The sequence below is a fragment of the Thamnophis elegans genome, chromosome 4 (assembly GCF_009769535.1).
Source record: "Thamnophis elegans isolate rThaEle1 chromosome 4, rThaEle1.pri, whole genome shotgun sequence".
Lineage (NCBI taxonomy): Eukaryota > Metazoa > Chordata > Lepidosauria > Squamata > Colubridae > Thamnophis > Thamnophis elegans.
The window spans coordinates 121,183,719-121,204,178 of NC_045544.1; the positions used below are offsets into that span (position 1 = coordinate 121,183,719).

General features: G+C 40.0%; 1 protein-coding gene across 3 annotated transcripts in view; it reads right to left on the bottom strand.

Moving 5' to 3' along the window:
• The window catches only part of TAF15 (TATA-box binding protein associated factor 15), a 38,697-nt gene extending 25,226 nt beyond the window's left edge, over window positions 1–13,471 (bottom strand). The window contains exons 1-6 of one of the 3 annotated variants that reach the window (XM_032215055.1): window positions 13,335–13,471; window positions 7,894–7,930; window positions 6,598–6,649; window positions 4,172–4,274; window positions 3,975–4,086; window positions 1,579–1,919 (exon numbers count right to left, since the gene is read on the bottom strand). In XM_032215055.1, coding sequence (XP_032070946.1) covers window positions 1,579–1,919; window positions 3,975–4,086; window positions 4,172–4,274; window positions 6,598–6,649; window positions 7,894–7,930; window positions 13,335–13,344 — 655 coding nt within the window. In that variant the 5' untranslated portion in view covers window positions 13,345–13,471. The remainder of the gene's footprint in view (window positions 1–1,578; window positions 1,920–3,974; window positions 4,087–4,171; window positions 4,275–6,597; window positions 6,650–7,893; window positions 7,931–13,334) is intronic. The other 2 variants (XM_032215056.1, XM_032215057.1) reach the window with 2 other exon arrangements.
• Between the last annotated feature and the right edge of the window lie 6,989 nt (window positions 13,472–20,460).

Below are 20,460 nucleotides of genomic sequence, written 5' to 3' on the forward strand. Positions count from 1 at the left end.
CACAGGAGGGTCTACTGATTATTGTTCAAAATAATCTTGAAATTGACAAGCTTAAACAAACCAGTAAAGGCGGGTTTGTCGGAGGCAGCTCCTTCATCCACCGAGAACTCAGGTTCCAGTCTGGGGAGGATGTCCTCCTCCCAGTTGGAATCCTCATTCGCTAGGGAAGAATGGGGAGACTGAGGTGGATGGGCCATGGAAAACTGCTTCTCTAATGTCTTCTGGCGACGGAGGGCATCCTTATTTGGGCCTGAACCCTGCTTAGACCCCGGTATAGAATAGAGCTTGGTCGCCCTGATAGCTTCCCAGGCAGCCTTGCCAGCCTGTCTAGAAAATACCCTGGAGGAGCTGGGAATTAACTGCTATAGGCAGGGAATAAACCTCCACTCACCACCTTTACAGTTACAGTCAACAGGCCAAAGCGCTCTGAAGAGAGACACAGAAGGCAACTGATCGCAATTGCAGCCAATGTATATTTCTCACCCCCACTGATTGCAAGATGAAAGGGACAAGAAGATACAATCCGCCGATAAATTGGACAGTCTCACGCTGCGACTTGCAGAGAGCCAGGCGACCAGGCAGCTGCAGCAACGTGCTTGAGAAACCCAAAGGAGCAAACAAAATGGTGACCGGAACTTCCGACCTCCTCAAAATGGCCACCGGAACTTGCTGCAAGCCCTGAAACTCCGCGCCAATCACCGGCTCCCTTAAGAAGCGTGGACAGCGGCAACAGAGACCTCAGCAGGGAGCCTGATCACAGCAGGACTGCTTCGATCACACTGGTGTCGGCACTCTGACCCACACGCCTCCCTCAACAGCTGCTTGTAGCCCTGCAGCGCCCGGGCGAGCCTAGGACACCGGTAGGGCTGAAAGGTGATCTTCTTGCCAATTAAAGGGGAAGGAAACAAATTTGCTCACCAAGCCTGCTCACCAAACTGAAGAAAAAGATATATAATTCAAATAGGAGAGTCCAAGCAATCTGTAGGGATGAAGAGAAACTCTAAGTGCGTTCATTGGGCATACTGAATTGAAAAAAACTGAGGATGGTCAGTACCAGAGGCATGGCTTAAAGTTCCAATCTAGTCCTGGGCAGATTGGATGTATTTAACCCACGCTTGGACTCTCCAGAGCAGTGTCCAGAAAATATGACCCTGTCTTATTTTCGGGGAAACACAGTATATGCCACACCAAGCGAGATTATAGAATAGGCATTTTGGCCTATATGAGAATAAAAAGGCATGCTACTATACTTCTAATGTAAAAAAAACATCACCAAGAACAGGAACTAATATAATTTAATAAACTCTTATCATAGTATTTGCTTTAAAAATCAACTGGAATGAAGCAATTCAGTAGAAATACCAATATTATTTCTTCCTGTCATGCCCAAATCAGATAAAAGATAATGCAGCAACAAGATGCAGTTGACCCATACAACTATTTATGGTTATACTCTTAGCTACTTCAGCTATATACTCTTTGCAACCTCCTGGGTACTAAAATCTTCCAGTTTCTATAACGTTTACCACAATGCTTTGTTCTATATAATTTTTTGTCTGGACTCCATGCAGTGCCTACCTTGCATGTTGGGTCCATAGCTTTCCTTCTGTTGTGTCTGGTATGACTGCTGGTTCTGACCATATGAGCCTTGTTGCGGGCTGTAGTTTGGCTTCTGGTTGAATGAGCTTTGCTGCTGCTGCCCAAAGCTCTGCTGAGGTTGCTGATTTTGGCTGTAACCTGACTGCTGGTCATATGAGCTTTGCTGTCCCTGCTGGTTATAAGGTGACTGTTGATCAAATGATCTTTGCGGTTGACTGTAGCCTTGTTGTTGGTCATAGGACCCTGGCTGCTGGCTGTAGCTTGAAGACTGATTGTATGAACCTGGTTGCCCATAGGTGGACTTCTGGTCATAGGAAGACCTTATATTGAAGCAAACAAGAAATTAACTGCACTCTTTTTTTTATTCAGAAGTGCATACAATGATACATAGACAACTTTCATGGTCTTATCCATTCAAAGCAACAAAGAATGTCAAAATCTCCAGATACAATCAAATAGAATAAAGAAAAAATTTATGACATCAAGGTCAATTTCCTTCTCAGTACAGGAACCTGAACTAAAGCATCCTTAACAAATCAACGCTCAAGTTCTGCCTGGATACCCAGCAAGGGGGAGTGGGAACTTTCACAGCTGACTTTGTAAGAATCTTTGCTCATAATTAAGTTTACATGTTGCTGATGTATATAAAATTCAACTCCCGAACTGGATCTGTGCATTAAGTCAGACTTAAGAATGTGAAGATTGTAACTACCAAGTTATAGTCATATCTTCTTCCTTCCAAGAAATGACTGCATCCCTTCAGTTAGATTAGCCAAAATTCCCTGTCAAAATACTGATGTTGTGATTTGGGTAGAAGACACAACAGAGGGAGAGCACATGGTTCCCCTAGACATTTTCTCTCCTCCCTAGTTAATAACTGAAAATTATTAGTTAAGGTCAAAAAGAATATAGGGTAACAACTGATAATCCAATCAAGTAGGAAGTAGGAAGAATTAATATAATTAGGCTCAAATAAAAAGAAAACAAAGGCTATTTCTCTTGTTTAAACCAGCGGTCCCCAACCTTTTTGGATTTGCTGACTGGCAGTGGCAATGGTGGGAGGGGAGGGGAAGATTATATGGGAGCAGTATAATCCTGCAAATGCAAAAATAAAGCTTTGCATGACCACCCGCTGCTTGCAGAGTCTGGTTCCCAACAACAGGTCACAGCCCAAAGGTTGGGGACCTCTGGTTCAGACTACTTCTTATATAAAATCAATTCAGAAAATTTTAAAAAATGCTTGTAACATTGAAAACAATTTATCAGTGGACCAGAGCACTCCCACCAGCTGCAGGAGGCTTGTGTTCACACAGCGGCAGCAACAGAAGGAGGCAGAGGCGCAGGGCGGAAGGAAGATGATCCGGACACACTGCGTGGGCTGCAAAAAAACCAAGAGACATGAAGACAGGCCTCCTGCAGCCAGCCGCCTGCTCCACCCTGACTCTTGGCCTTCCGCAGCGTGTTTGGATCGCCTGCCTTCTGCCCTGCACCTCTTGCCTCCAACTGCTGCCACACAAAGAGGCGGCTCTTGCGGCCAGCCGGCCATTCCAGCCTGACTCTTGGCTTTCCCACGGCCTGCACAGTGCTTCTGGATCACCTGCCTCCCCCCCTACCTGTCAGACAGATGATCCACTCAATTGTGCAACAAGGGTTGCGGCTTCTGCCAGACAGTCAGCCCATGTTAGCCACATCCTGTGCTAGCCGTCCAACCCCCTTCACTAGGGATTATTTTTGGGGTAGGGTTTATATTAGGTGCATGCTTAAAAATCAGACTAGGGTTTATTTTTGTAAAAACATGGTACTGAAATCTTGAATCATTTATGAGCTCTTATTTTCCAGAGTGTTTTCCCCACTGATTTCCCAGACAAAAATTAAATGTAAAAGTCATGCTAACCAGAGGAAAAAGATATATTGGATTACTGTATTTTTCAGAGTATGACTCACCTTTCCCACCCCCTAAAAGTGGGTGAAAATTTAGGTGTGTCTTATAGACCAAATACAGGCTTCCCGAACCCTCTGTGCATTGTGTTTTCGCCTTCCCCAGCCCCCAGAAGCAGAGTGCTTCTGGGGGCCGGGGAGGGCAAAAACGCGACGCACGGAGGACAAAATTTTTTGTTTTCCTCCTGTAAATTTGTGTTGTCTTATAGTCTGGTGCGTCTTATAGTCTGAAAAATATGGTATGTCTGCTCTAGTCACTATTATCTCCAACCCAATCCCCACAAAAACCAATCAATTGCTATATTTTTATTAAAGGTTTTACGTAGAACTTTTACAAAGTACTAGTTTTATAGCCGTCATGTACATGGCAACATCAGTAATGCCCTCATTTTCCTTTTTTTACAATTAATGTAAAAGAGGAAAACAAGATTGCTTACCTGCCTGACAAATCTTTCTGCTGCCCAGGATTGCCGTAAGATTCCTGGTTATACGGGCTCTGGTTCTGATTTTCATATCCACCATATCCTGGCTGGCTACCTTGCCCATAACCTGAAGATCCAATAGGGAATGCTTTAGGTAAACCGCGCCCTTGAACGGTGTATATATACAAAATTGTCAGCATGCTCAACCAAACCTGTCGGGGTCTGTGCATAGTTCCCTTGATAGTTTCCTTGATAGCTTCCATAGCTTTGCCCATATGATGAAGTATCTCCACTCTGATCATAACCGGGATATCCCTGCAATAAATAAGCAGGTAAAAAATTAAATAAGGCTGGATTTATTGAGTCTAGTTACATTCGAAAAGCATTACACTTAGGTTGTAAATGGCAATTAGATAAACTGATATATCTTAGTCTAATGTGTTTCTGGGAAAATGTTTTTCTTTTTTGCCTTTAATTGATCTTTCTTTTTCTGTTTTGTAAAAAGAAAAAGCATACATGTATATACATAAAGTTTTACACAACAGTTCATTAAATGATTACATTTTATTATAATTGTACCTTAGAGCAGTGATGGCTAATCTATGGCACGCATGCCACAGGTGGCACGCGGAGCCATTTATCAGGGCATGCGAGGGGCTGCCCTGTCAGCTGGCCAGCGCGCATGCACTCGCTGGCCATCTGAGTTCACCCTTTTTTAAAGCCATTTTCCGCCCTCCCCAGGCTCCAGAGGCTTTATAGGAGTCTGGAGAGGGTGAAAAGAGCTTTTCCTGCTCCCCCCGCCGGAAGCCCTCCGGAGGCTTCATGAGCTTCCCTGAAGCCTCTGGAGCGCAAAAAAACGGCCCTACGGGCAAACTGGAAGTTCAGGAACGGACTTCCTATTTGCTCAGAGGGTCGTTTTGACTGCTCGAGGCTTCAGGGAAGCCTCCTGAAGCCTCCGGAGTGCTTCCGGGGGGGGGGAGGCTGTTTTCGGGGGGCCCCGGCTCCTATAAAGCCTCTGGAGCCTGGGGAGGGTGAAAAAAGCATGCAAAAATGGGGAGTCACGCCTGTAGTGCGCGCATGCGCACTGGGGTGGTCGCGCATTGCATTATGGGTGAGGCACACCCGCACACAACCCCCCCCTGTGCTCCCCCCACTTATGGCACGCGAGCCAAAAAAGGTTCACCATCGCTGCCTTAGAGGGTTATTGTGAAGATTACTGAGGAAGCCAATACCGTTAATTTTTTCAACTGCCTGCTTTATATCCATTTGTTTCTTTTACTCAAGGTATGAATGCTACAAAATTAGCCCTCTGCTACATGGCCTACTCCAGGTATGTACAGACTAATTTCCCAATATACCTCAGGTGTTCTGTCCCCCCTTCACAGCTCTTAACAAACAGCAAGCAGACAAACTTAAAAGGACTTTTCTTTATCAGTTCTCAGTGGCTGCAAGCCAAAATAACATAAATTAAAGTCTCTGCCAGAAGATAACGGACTGAAACACAAAACTTTCTTACGGCAAATACAAGGTGAATCAAACGAAAGCAAAGCCCTTCTTCCAAAGTCTCTACGAATCAGGGTTACAGAAGTCAAACCACTTTTCCAAGTGTACAGCAAAGAAACCACAATCAAGGATCAAGGAACGCACGAAGGAACATATGAAGGAACGTATGTTGACTCCTGCGACTAGGGCAAGGGCAGCATCCGTCCTTTTATCTCCAAACCTGCTTCTAACAAGCCCCAGCTGCATAATGAATCTTGTATCCCGAAAAGACTCACAGCAGACATCTGCTGAGTCACAACACTCAGGTATATTGTCTCAAGGTAACTGGAGGATGGCAAGTTAAGAGAATGCACTAAACACATAAAACACTCCAGCTATCTATCTCTGCATGTACTGAGAAAAGATAGATCATTTTATAATAAATCTTTGATTTAATGTATTTAATTTGCTGAATAGCTATATGTTGTGTGGCACGTTGGTGGCTGCTATTGAGAGAAGCAAAGAATGTATAGCTGTGGAAAGATGTGAGTAGACCAGGGAGGCACGCCAGTGGAATACGTTGTATTGACAAACCGATAATGGTAGATGAAAGAATGTGTTGGAAAGGTTGTTGGAGGAAGATGGGATGCTGTGTTGGGACACTAGTAATAGGTAAAAAGAAGGAAAGGAACTTTGAAAATTTGGGATGAACAGTCAAGTGAGAGCCCAATTAGCACATCAGCAGTGAGATAGTCCTACACTAAAAGCCTATTCTTCTTCTGCCACCTATTTTTCCCACAACAACAACAATCCTATGAGACGAATTGGGCTGAGAGAAAGTGACTGGCCCAAAATCATAGCCAGCTTTTACTTTATAAATTAATGCTTCAATAAATTAAAATACATATAAGCAAGGCAATAGGACTCTACTGATTAGTAATTTTAGTATGACTATGTTCTGTCATCTCAGAAATATTTTTTTAACCTTTCTCTCCAAGTGTTGCCTCACTTCTCCTCTACAGGAGAGTAAGATATTATTTACTATGTCACAATCACAGAAGCAAGTTGGGGTGTGTGTGAGGGTGCAATAATTATTTTGATCACAAAGAAAAACATTTTGCATATAAAGAAGCAATGATGCAACTGCTCAGCCTACCTGTGGCATATGTGCATAATTTTGATTTCCTTGATTGCCATACCCTGCATAGCTGGGAAGAAAAAGATTAGGACATTTAAAAGAAGTGCAATTACCACCCACTATTGGGACAAAACAAACATTTAGATAAAACAAAACCTTGTATGACATCTTTAACACAAAATAAGTATTATCTTCAGTTGTTTGATACCCACCCACATAAATACAAGGAGAGAGAAGACAATGAGAATGTACACATGAAAAAAGTTAAAGGGGAAGGGGGAAATATTCCTATGCAGCAAGATCAAAAGATCCAACCTTGCAAAGGAAAATGAATATTGGATTAAATGTAAAAGTAATTTACTATTATTTTATACATTTTTGAATTTCACAATAAATAATTATTAAGTAGCTAACATAAAAAACTAGAAAGAACCCATTCTGTATCCAAAAAATTCAACCCAGAATGTCAGTCATTGTTTTTAAACTATGTCATGGCCCTGCTGGTGCTATATACAAGTAGTCGTCAATTTATGACTGGTACTTAGAGACCATTTGAAGATATGACCTATATCCGTGCCTTTACTTCTAGACCATAGCATTTGATTTATGACTGCCATATCCACTTAATGACTGCCATGAAAGTATTGTAAAATTGGGATGTCACCATTATGACTTATGACCATAATGGACAGGCTCTCTTACAGTTGTAACTTGAGGATTATCTGTACAATGATGGTGTTGGGTTTTTTTTTTTTTTTGGTTTTTTTTTGCTAGTTACCTAGCCATTGTGGCCAAATACACCACTACCCCCCAAATGTATCCTCCGTTGGGAAAGATCCAAGAGAAAGGTATTTCTCCCTTGTAGAATTGTCTTCTAGGAAAAGTAGAACATTTTTAGTCCTCTTCTACATGAGGCAATCTTGAATTGGTACTACTTGTATTTGTGCCAATTGGCATAAATTCTGAGAGCACAGCCTTTGGGAGCATTTCGCAGCTCAGTCAATTAACTTGTGGCATAGTATCACTGAAAACATTCAGAGACAGACCAAAACTGCTTCAAAGAATTGGACTGTAAAGCTGGTGATTATATGAAAGTGCTTTGAATTGCATCAGAGAAGACAAAGCAAGGAAACTAGAATGGCATGTGCAGTTCATAATGTTTTACATATGGGGTCTGAAGTAAAAAGGTTGTCAAAGGAAATAAGCACTTTGTGGTAAAAAGCCAAAAGAACATATATCATAGACTGGGGACACTGAACATACCTCATTCCCATTTGACCATAGCATCTTTATATACAATGTAAGGACACATACCTTTGCTGATCCCCAGATTGACTGAAACTTCCAGAATCTTAAAAATAAATAAATATATGTAAATAAACTGCAACTAAGCATGTAGTCAAAGAAGACATTTACATCTAAGAATTTTGAACTACTATAATTGTAAGTTGTGAAGTCCGTAAAATTTATTTTGCATCTCTTAGGAATCTCTTTATTCAGATGAAAATCCACATTCTGTTGTGCAGAGTATTGTGTTTAATTTCTTGTTAACATTTTACAGGAAGGGACTTTTAGTTTTTAATCTTGAAATCTGGGCAAATGAAAATAGAGGGGTGTCTAATTTTGCTTGGAAAGCAGATCTTCATTTCTACAGAGGGTATAGCGGACTATCCCAAAGGTTCTGAAGACGTGGGTTTGTCAGCAGGCCTGGGGATCACAAATGAAGATGGAGTTGATCAAGTGGTTGATTTGATTGTGTTGCTGCTGCAACAGGGGTGGGATCAGATTCTATGTTGTAGATTTGTAATGTTGCAACCCTCCCGGAGTTACTATGTGCGAGTTGGGCAGCCATATAAATTTGTTTGATAATTAAATAAGACTGGTTAAGAACAGCAAAGAAAATACAGCATACACTTGATTGAAATAAACCAGGATGTATGCAGAGTATAAATACAACAAATGATGTTTGAAAGTGCTCAAAACAAGAATCAGGGACATTGTTACACCAAAATTGACTGGTTAAATTGTTTCAACATGGCAAGCATTACAATAATCAGTACTAAAAACACAAGACTTATCTCATCAGTTTCTGGTTCTATCCTAGGGGAAAGAACTGTATATGTAAGTTTTGTTTTATTATGCAAACTATTAAATGATGTGAAACATATAAATTAGGGGTTGGGACTAGGTTAAATAGCGTCTCACTTTGGAATATCAGTTTTAGATGAAGTTGAAAACCAACAGACAAACTTATAAGTGTGCATCCATTATAAAAAAAAGATCTAGAACAGATTAGGGATAATTAGAAATGGCACTGAAAATAGATGCCAATATAATAATGACCAATGGTGCAACATCATCTTGAATATTGTATGCAGTCCTGGTTTCCATGCCTCAAAAAGAATAGAGTGGAGCTAGAGAAAGTTCAATGAAGATAAATTAAGATGATAAAGAGGCTGCAACAGTTTACCTATGAGAAAAGCATGTGGCATTTGGGGTATTTTAGTCTACAAAGGAGATCAGTGAGAAGACTTAAGTTATAAAATCACAGGTAGTCCTTGACTTACAGCCACTCATTTAACAACCGTTCAAAATTACTGAATTAAAAAAGGGACTTACATCCAGTTCTTGCACTTATAACTATCACAGCATCGTGTTCACATGACCAAAATTTGGGCCCTTGGCAACCAATATGTATTTACGAAAGTTGCAGCATCATGAGATTGCCATCTGACATCTTCCCAGATAGCTTCCTACAAGTGAAGTCAATGAGGGAACCCAGATTCACTTAACTCATGATTCACTTAACAACTGTAGCAAAAAGGTTATAAAATCAGGCATGACTCACTTTAATAACCACCTTGCTTAACAATGGAAATTCTGGTCCCAATTGTGGTTGTAAGTCAAGGACTACATATATGCACAGGTATGAATAAAGTGAATAAGGGAATGCTGTTTGACCTGTACCAAAATATTTTAAACAAACGTTATCTAACAAAATTGAATCCTGGAAGAATCAGAATAAAAGAAATTATTTTAAAAAATAATTTTAACACAATACAGAATTCAACTTTATCATGAGATGTGCTAGCTACCAGCTTGTCCTTAAAAACATTAGTGAAAAATTCATGAAAGTTATGGCTATTAGCTTTGATGGCAATGTCACTGCCTTTGAAGGCCATCTGCTGGGAGACTTGTCAGCTTCCCTGTGCAGTTAGTTGGTCATTGTGTGAACAGAATGTTGAACTACATGGTCCTGGGGTTTGAGAGCAGGCAACTGTTTGAGCCAAAGCTTAGGTGTTGCTCTCATGTAATAAAAATAATTTTTGTATGTGATTTTTAGAACATATTCTAAAGATCTATAAGACTTCCTCTAAAATCAGTATGGATTAACATCCAGTTAACCCAACAGGATACATATAAGAATTTTAGTGTAACCAAGTATAAACTCATTATAGTAATGAAAGGAAGAACACAACTTACAAGTTCAGATAGAAGACCAAAGTTCAAGATATTTGATAATTCATTGACTGAATATAAAGTATGTTTTATTTTCCAGTCAGTAACTGGAGATGGATTGGTGCTTGGATCAAGTGTGATTTTTAGACACAGTGAATGAGATATGCTACATCTATTACTATAAATAGTTCATCTGAGATACTACTTGTTAATGCTAGTCAGTCACCACCAACACAATCAAATGTATATATCAAAAAAGTAAATCCTGTGTAATGGGATCTGGTTATGTGGAAACCTGTACTTTGTTTCAAAGACCAAAGCCTGACTATAAAACATGATATGATCATGTGGAAGGGTTCTGCTTTCTACCACATACACATATGCATGCTGCAGATGCTTCCTTTCATTCCTTAACCTCTTCTGCAACTTATCAAAAGCATTTTTTTAACATTATGTACATTCTTATAATAAATTTAGAAGGCAGTAAGTTCTAAATATGTCAAAATCAAAGAGAACTGACACAGCTGTAGAAAAGCTAGATTTGCAATGGTAGCTTTACTCACATTTGAAAGACACTACTTAAGCTCACAAAACATAAAATAAGCAACACAGCCTTTATGAGAAATGTAGTTCATTAGCCATCAAAACCTGAGATAAACTTGAAGGACACTTTACCTTTAGCTGGTGATCTCAATTACAATTCAAAAAAAGAACAGGTAAGTTAAGTATTCTTTAAATGAAATGTAATACAAGGCAAAGCAGAGTGGGCAAACAAGAATGGACAAAAAAAAGTGCCTGACTGCAGAAGAGAACTGGTCACAAGTATACCTGTTTCTTAAAAAAAAAAAAAGACGCCACAGAGGTTTTTGCTAATCTATTTAACTCCATAAATGTGGAGCAGCTTTTATCAGATAAACTTAAGCTTAAACCTTAGTTAATATGATCTCACCTTTATTATGCTAATCCTTTTGTTATCAGAAAGAGATTCATACTATTCCTTAAAATACATATGGAAGAGGGTCGCTTAATTAATTTATACTAACAGTTAAAGTACTATGCCTTAAAACACTATATTGAAGATTGTCTTGTTAAAAATTTGCCATCCAATCATTAAAATCTGCATAGAAATCCTTTTTGAGGGCTCTATTTTTCAGATATGGCAAAGCAGGTCTTATTCTCAAACCTTGAAAAGCTTTTTCTTCACCATCAAATAGTATAGTGCTTAACATACTGAACTGGGAACAGGAGATCCAGGTTCAAGTTCCACTGGATTATGAAAGCCCACAGGAGAATTTGAAGCTAGTTTTATCTGTCAGTTCACAAGAGCAAGACTGTTATTGAACAAAATTGCAGGATATAGTATTCACATACACTTGTTGCAGGAGGAAAGATGAGACAGTCCTCCTTGTAAATTGATTTAATAAATAGTCTCCTCCCTATTTGTTACAATCTTTGTGTCGCTTGCATACTGTGGCTAATCTTATAGAATAGCTAATACAGGGAGCCTGCTAGTTGTACTTTGTTACAAAACACCCCTTTGCTAACCTCAGAAGTTTCCTTACTACTTTAGTTTAAGTATCTGAGATTGGGGGAAGAGGCATATAGATGTCATCCTAAAGACTATGCGGCACTTGTATATAGTTCATTTTCTAGGAATGCTTATAGGGCCCATATTGGGCTGAGAAGTACCCTATTAATTTATAATAATACTGGCATTTTTTTGAGAATTATATCTATTTCCCATTAATAATTTATTTTTATTAAAAAGAAACTAAAACAAAAATGAAAAACGGCCTGGCAAACTTAATGTGTTTTCTGAGCACATTCTGAAAAATATTTTTTTACTTGCTTCTTCCATCATTTTTCTAACCAGCCCCCTCCCCCAAAACTCTGTTAAGGACAGATTTTTTTTCTAAGACTACTATTATTCATATCCTACAAAGTCACACTTTCTACAGAACTTGTCAGGGTAGTTCTTACATTTTTATTAGTTATATAATAAAGGAATCATGAGAAGTACTTTCACAACAACTCTCTATATAAGATATATTAAGCTAAGAAAATAACTGGCCCAGGAGTGCCTGAGAACTTCATGAATAAACTTAGCTTAGTTTACTTTATTGCCATTGCACATGGTTTAATGAAATTAAATGCCATCTTCAGTGTAGGTTATAACTATAAAAATAAAAACACAAACATACATCCTTTACTTTCTATATCATTGAAATTGAAAACCCGATATTGCACTATACCTGTGATGGCAAACCTATGGCACGTGTGCCACAGGTGACACAAGGAGCCTTCTCTGCAGCCACGCAAGCCATTGACCAGCTAAGCTCTACCGTACATGTGTGTGCTCCTCCTGCTGGCCAGCTAATTTTTGGGTCTCTGCAGCGCATGCAGAAGCACACGCATGCAGGGGGGGTTGGAGCGGTCTTGCACACATGCGGGGGGGGGGAGCGGCACCCCATTTTTGGTCCCAGGAGGCTTCAGGGAGGCCTGCTAGGCCCAAAACGGGGAGCAGGGGGTTCGCGCACACATGCACAGAGGGGGGCGGGGCACATTGCATTATGTGTGGGCACACACACACACACATGCTCTCGCGCGTGCTCACATGATTTTGGCACGCATAGAATTCAATATGGTTACTGCCCTGGTATAGATGCTGTTTTTCAACTTATTGACTGAATTAGTTCTTTCCATCCTACATTAACTACAGCACCCTGGCTTTTTTTTAAAAAAAAAAGATTAAGTACAAATAAAATAAACAGCATATTTGCGAGGTCCGGTGAGGATGAGGAGACACACAGATTTATTTCAGTCATGTCCTGCCTGCCGAGTTTCCCACACAGGTCTCTGTACGAAACAGGTTATTGGAGAAAGTAAGACTTTGGTCAGCCCCAGAGAGGCTTTTTTTCGTATTCTGAAAAGCTGAGTTAAAAAATAAAGGAGTAGACAGCATTCTTTTGTAAATTTAATACACGGACACGGATTCAAGTTCGGGGGAAAGAATAATAATAATAAATGAGTGGGCCACGCCCAGACTGGTCAAGCCTAACTTGAATAAGACCGATAAGACCCGGGCGGAGATTTCGAGGTTGAGGGAAGGTAGAGTGGTCGAGCGAGCGCAGGCGCAGTAGCCTCTAAGATGGCGACGGCCAGAACGGTCCCGCTAGGGCTCTCCCGCCTCCTGCATATACCACGCCCTCTCCCGCCTCTTTTCAGCCCTTCTAGTGACAAGCCTCAGTTTTCCTCTTTCGCCCAACAAGGGGAGAAGGGGGAGGAAATAAACCTACCCGACGCCATCCCGGTCACCAACCCCAACGGGCAAACCAGCGGCGGGGGAAAACAAAAAGCCCTCCGAGCGACACACTATATCTACCGCCTCCTCCGCCAGCAGGCTGACTGACTCTGGGGCGGTAGCGTAATCGACGTCGCCGTCGCGTCGACTGCGGGGTGACGCAGCCAATCAGAGGTGGCAGAAGATACCAACTTGAACGACGCCTGCAGCAAAAAAGGGGGAAAGTGAAAGGAGAGAATTGGAATAACCCGACTCATTTGCGGGATGTGGGGGGGAGAGAGAGAAATAATTAGAAAGAGTCTCTGTTCCCAAATGGGCTGTACCACCGTGGTTATTAAAGAGGGGGAGGATGACAGGCTAGGAAGGAATGTCCCATCGAAGCCTAAATAATAAATAATCTGCTTTCAGGCAAAATGAATTTCATTTATTTATTACATTTATATCATGTCTTTCATCCAAGGAATTTAACGTAATAAACAAGGTTCTGTCCGCAGAATATTGATCCTCACAACTACGGGATCGCTTAGGTCACTGCTCAGTCGCAGAGCCTTGACATGTGTGGACTTCAAATCCCAGAAATCCCTAGCAGCAGACTCACCTTGTTCCCTCCCTCCAAATCTTTTAACCATAATTTATAATTTTACTGCTATAAATATAGTTTTATCGGTTTTAACTTTTGTAAGCCGCCCAGAGTTGCAATTTTTTAAAAATAAATAACAGTAATGTCAGGTGCTTAGAAGTGGGGATGATAACCTTTTCCAGATTTTGCAGGGAAATTCGTGGGATTTCTTTCCAGAAACTTCAGTTACAAAATCCAAGATTTTATTATGAAAGGAACTTAAGGTTCAAGGTGAAAGCTGTTTTTAAAGCTATTGATTGATATAATTTATGACTTCCCCTGGGAACTCTGGGCATCTAATCACAGCAATACAACCATAAAAATAGAAGACATTTAGATATGATTGTATATTTTTTTTCTTTTTATCCAATTTTAGGCAAATGTATTGAGTTCTGAATCAGTGTCTGGACCCATAAATAAGAAAGATTAAGATTAAGAAATAAAGATGGTGAATTATGATAAGAATATCTCCCCAGGGCAGAGTTCAATAACAAGTTGCCTGAAGTTCCTAGTGTGATTACAGCTCTTTGATTCTTGCCGAACTTTCCAACATTTCTTTATTTAATATAAAGTTTATTAACTGTAAGTATGAAATGAAAACACAGGAACAAGTGGAGAAGTAAGAAAAAAAGAAAAGTACAAAGAAAATGGAAAAAAATAATGACTTTCAACTTTTTTCAGTAAAGTACAAAAGAATTACAACCTCAATCTTCTCCTTTACATTTTGCAACATTTCAAGCTATTTCTATAATAACAAAACCAGGCTAATCATCAAAATCTAAAACCAAAATTTCATTTTTATGAGTTTTGAGGGAAAAGTCCAGAAGCAGTTTCCAAATAGAAACAAAGATAATTCTCTTTGGTTAAAGCCGTTTCGCCATCTCTGTTGGACCATCCACGGTTCCAAAATTAGTGTTTCTTTCCATATTTGTACATATACCAGTGGTGGAATACAACCTGTACGCCCCGGTACAGGCGTACCGGTGCCTGCTGGGAGCACCAGGTACCATTCCGGTATGGTGCTCCAGAGGGCCCACCCACCCACCCGCTCTCCTTACCACTATTTGACCCGATCAGGGCATTTGCGCACCCGCAGGGAGCGTATGGCACCTGCACAACGCTCGGCCAAGCAGCTGGAGCGTCGCAGGCAGTGGGTATGCATGCACATGCTGTGCGCGTGCACGTGGTGGGCACCCTGCCCCCTTGCACTGTACCGGTTGCAATGGGATCCGGAACCCACCACTGATATATACCGTAATATTCTCACTTCTGTCAACGCATGTGATAACAAAGCCCTAAATTTTCTGTCAAATTTTTGGCCTCACAAATCTAAAAGAAAAACTTTTGGTTTCAATTTTATATTTATTTAAAAAAATCTACTGATTAAAGTAAATATCTGATCCCAGTATTTCTTTACTTTATCATAAGTCCACCAGAGATAATATATATTTTAAAAAATACCCTTGGAATTGCAGCTGCATTTCCAACACACATCTAAAACTCCTTTATATATTTTTGACAATGCCTGTGAGACATATTATAATTTTTTTCTTTCAAATTATTTCAATGCAAATTTTAATCAATTAATCCACATATTAAAACTTTTCAACATTCCAAAACGCTCTGGTTTTGCACACCAATCAATTATATCTGCTTATTTTGATTGTTTTGCATTTTTTACTCTTGCCGTAATCAGGATATTAGACCTATTGATTACATCCATAGTGGGCAAAAGGTTTTCAAAGATGAGAGATTTTAACATTACTGTGTTTCCCCAAAGACAGGGTCTTATTTTCTTTTGACTCCTGAAATAAACACTTGGCTTTATTTTCAGGGAGGTCTTATTTTTGAGGTGCAGGAGGCCCCTTAACCTCTGTCCATGGCCTGCAGATCAGCTGATCCAGAGAGGGCCGGAAGTTCTGTCTCTATTTCTGGCACACTCTTGCCAGCCCTAGCATGGTTGGGCCTGTCGCTTTTTTTGTGGCTACCACTAAGAGAAGGGGCAGGGTAGCCAGGGTTTGTGGGAGCAGCCTCCGCAAGGCCATTCCTCGCGGATCACAGGTGTATGTAGAGTGCATTTCTCCTCCCAGGAAATGGCAGGAACCAACTACACATGCATTTAAATATTTTAGGGGAGGGCTTATTTTCAGGGGAGGATTATTTTAGCACATGCACTCAAAAGCCTGATTGGGCTTATTATCCGGGGAGGTCTTATTTTGGGGGAAACAAGGTAGTAAAGGTGGCCCTCAATTTAAGATCATAACTGAGAATTATAATTGTAAGTTATTGTGGTCGTAAGTTTAAGGATCATCTGACTAGACCTGATTTTTCATCATTTTTTGTGGTGGTCGTTAATTGAGCTGTGCGATCAATAAGAAAAATCAATTTTCTCCAATGAGCATTTTATGCTGGAAACGGAAAGTAAATGCCAGAAACAGGCAAAAAACCACAGTCATGTGACTGCAAGATGCTACAAACAGCTATAAAGGCCAGCCAGTTGCCAAACACCCAACATGCAATTGTGGGGGATGCGGGGCAGTCATTGTAACTTCAAAATCAAGTTGTAAGTGGAATTAAGGGGGGGGGGATCATTGTAACTTTGGTCATTGGTCATTAAATCATAGATTGAGGACTACCTGATATATGGGGGAGAGAAAAAGAGAGAGGGGGGGGGAATATATCATATTAAAAACCTGTTATAATTGAAATCTCCATCCTCTACCACCTTTATAAAAATGCCTTTGAGCATCACAAAGGATCCATAGACAATCTTAGAATATAAAATGATGGATGATTCATCTGACCTGGAAAAAATAATAGTAATCAATGGAATTGTGGAAGGGAATTTAAATCATTATTTTGTTACTGAACGTAGATGACCAAGTGGAGCCTGAGGGCGGGGTCAAACCAGTGATGGGATTCAAAAATTTTTACTACCTGTTCTACGGCTTTGTGGTCATGGCAGGGGAAGGATACTGCAAAATCCCCATTCCCTCCCAACTCCTGGGGGAAGGTTACTGCAAAATCCCTCCCCATCCCACTAACCTGCTTTCCAGTTCAATTCTCCTTTTCAGGGCAACAAAAGAAGCTGGGAGGCAGTGTGGGAAGGGTCAGCCTATTTGTTAGTTCTCCGAACTACTCAAAATTTCCGCTACCGGTTCTCCAGAACCTGTCAGAACTGGCTGAATACCAGCTTTGGGTCAAACACATCAATTTGGAGTATTTACATCCTTGTAAGAGACCCAAGTCCAACCCCGCCTCTTGAAGTCCATTGATTCTTATCTGGTGCCAATTTGCCTTGACCATTAGTAGTTCAGATTTTTGTCTATAGGTAGAATGAAATAAACTTGTAGTACAGGTAATCCTCGACTTATAGACCAAATTGAGCCTAACATTTCTGTCGCTAAGCAAAACAATTGATAAGTGAGTTTTTACCCATTTTACGACCCTTCTTGCTACAGAAGTTAAGTGAATCACTGTAGTTGTTAAGGTAGTAACACGGTTGTTAAGTGAATCTGGTTTATCTATTGACTTTGCTTTGTCAGAAGGTCACAAGATGTGATCACATGACTCTGGGACACTGCAGTTGTCATAAATGTGAGACAGTTGCCAACAGTCTGAATTTTGATCACATGACCAGGGCGATGCTGCAATGGTTCTATGTATGAAAAATGGTCATAGTCACTTTTTATGATTTATTAACAGGCACTAAATGAACTGGTGTAAGTTGAGGACTACCTGTACTTTTGAATTCTATACTGGCTCCTGACTGACTATATCCATGTGGCAGCCATTTTCTAGTGAAGAAAATTAGCACCCACTCTCCTAGAAGAATGAAATGTTTTGTGAAATATTAAGAAGGCAGAATATTGTATTACACTGGATGAGAAAAGATGAAACATGCTTTTAAAGATAAAGCAGCTTTCTGCAGCTCCCTGCTCCCTTCAACTCCAGGGTGACGGGATTAAGACATAGCCCTCAGGTGAATTGAAAATATGAATGCTTTATTATAAACCAATGGGAATTCTTTGTCCCAATCTCCGCTTTTTCTCTTTAGAGATGGGTGATACTATAAAAGTTCAAAGATTGTTATTTGATAGATAATTATGAATTTAAGGAAATAAGGATTGTTACAAATGAAATAATATTAATGTAATCTGAATGTATAATGCTCAATGACAGCGAAACATTTAGCTATGTTTAATGTAAACCAGTGATGTTAATCCTAAATTTAAGAATTGATGCACAAAAACTTGTAACCAAATGACATGCTTGATGAAATGGAGGAAAGTTGTTCTTTTTTTCCCCCTCTCTTGCTTTGTTTTGTATGTGTTGTTTTGTTTAAAAAGAATAAAAATATATTTAAAAAGAAACATAGCCCTCAGGTCATGATAGGATTAGCCCTCTACCCACCTAACAGTAGGGCTCACTGCATTGCAAAATCACCTGGGGACATTACATCAGCCCACAATTCAACCAGACCTATCTTGGACAAATTGCTAGGATTTGCACATGACTCCTACAGCAGCCAATGTGATACCTGCCCTTGCACAGGAACAGGAAGCTCTAAGGCAGGACCGAAGAGAGGGTATATATATATATATCATGTGCTTGGTGGTTCTTCTTCACCATTAAACCATCCTTCCAAGCAGTCTCCATGTTTCCAGTGTCTTTCTCCCCACTTGGAACTGTATGCAGATGGACATTTTTTCCAACACTAGACTGGCATTGTTAGCTGTAAACATTAGCACTGAAACCATTAATTAAAGAGATCCCTCCTCTGCTGCTGCCATCAGCACTCTTCTTATTCCCTCTTAGGAGAGGCCATAATTGACTTCCAGGATTCCCAACATGCCTCTTACTGGGGAGATCAGAGTTTAAGAAATGCTTTTATTTTTCAAGTCCAAACAAATCCCTTGACTCAGAGATCAATTTTAAGCTTACATATTTTGTACAGTCCCAGATTCGATGGATTCTAGAAACAAAACAAATCCCATCAACCTGAAATCTACCCATCCCTGCCAAAAAGAATCTAATGATCTTGCTACACCTCCTTCCCAGAAATAAACTTTTTTTTTAATCCATGAGATTTATCTCCTCAAAAGCAAAGGGGTTGGCTGCTGCCTCTATAAAAAGGTGCAATCAGGTGTCCTTCAGAAATTACAGAACAGCCTAAATGTTCAAGTTTGAAAAGAAGGCATGTTTCAACAAAGAAAAAAAATGCCAGTTGGGAGAAAAACAAATCTAATCTTGGGCGTAGCTATCCTCTCTTTTGTCAGCAGCCTATTCTGGATCAGCAGTCCAAGAGACAGTGAAAGTTGGTGCTAAGACAGGCTCATCCACCGGAGAAGGTAAAATTGTAAGTACAATTTTATTCGGAATTAAATGGTAAACAGCTGATAGAGTCAAAATAGGATGAATTAATCTTGTCTAACAGGCAGAGCAACCAATCAGCAAAGTAAAAAAAACAGTAAAATGTTTCCTCAAAATGCAGTGGGACCAGTTTTTCTTTTTCTGTGAGTGGCGTTTTCTTCTTCCATTTCCTGAAACAAAGTCCTCAAAGCTGACAACTCTCATTCTATTAGAACAAGAAGATTCTGCAATACAAATGCTGATGTGTATCCCAACCTCCTAGAGTCATTCCGGATCTTCTAGCCAATATGTTTTTTTTATTTTCTGATGCGCAACATGCCATGACTACTGAACCCTTTCAAATACCAGAAGCATTTCATTTATTGGTGGGGGCACAATTACAATACTACATTGCTCTAGTCTTTTGATTATACTATTATACTATAAAGTTAAGGTTGCCCTAATTAGCTATTTGAGGGCATAATTATGAGGAAATTTTGAGTAGTTCGGAGAACTGACAAATGCCTCCACTGGCTGGCCCCAGAGAGGGGTGGGAATGAAGATTTTGCAGTATCCTTCCCCTGCCACCAAGCCATGCCACAACCACCAAGCCACACCACAGAAACCGGTAGTAAAAAAATAATAATTTCACCACTGGAGTAATTCTACCATTTTTTCATATTACGTAAATGGGACAATTGATTATGATCAATTTGGAGGACTCTCTTCATTGACTGTAAATTACTGATTTGAGAATGCCTGACAATAAATCTGATCTGCTTGAACCTTTGCGTAAAGTTTATCTGTCTGAGAAGAGCGATCTTATGCTTGGACCAGAATAGTAAATTTAATTCAAATGCTGAATAAGTTCTAAATTTGAACAAGAGTTTATGCAGAACCAAAGAGCCACTTCTGAAGTTAAAGAATTGTATGTGATATGTGTGTTCATATTCAAGTAATTTAACGTATTGTGTGAACTTCAGTAAAGCTTAGTATGAAATGTAATTCCTTCCTGTGACTTTTCCTGCAAATTTACGGAACTCTAAATGATAACTCTCTGGAAAATTGGAATAAGTACATAATCAGTGTTTTTTTTTAATACTTTAGGTCCTAACAACCAAAGAAAATGGCTTCAAACGGAATATCGATA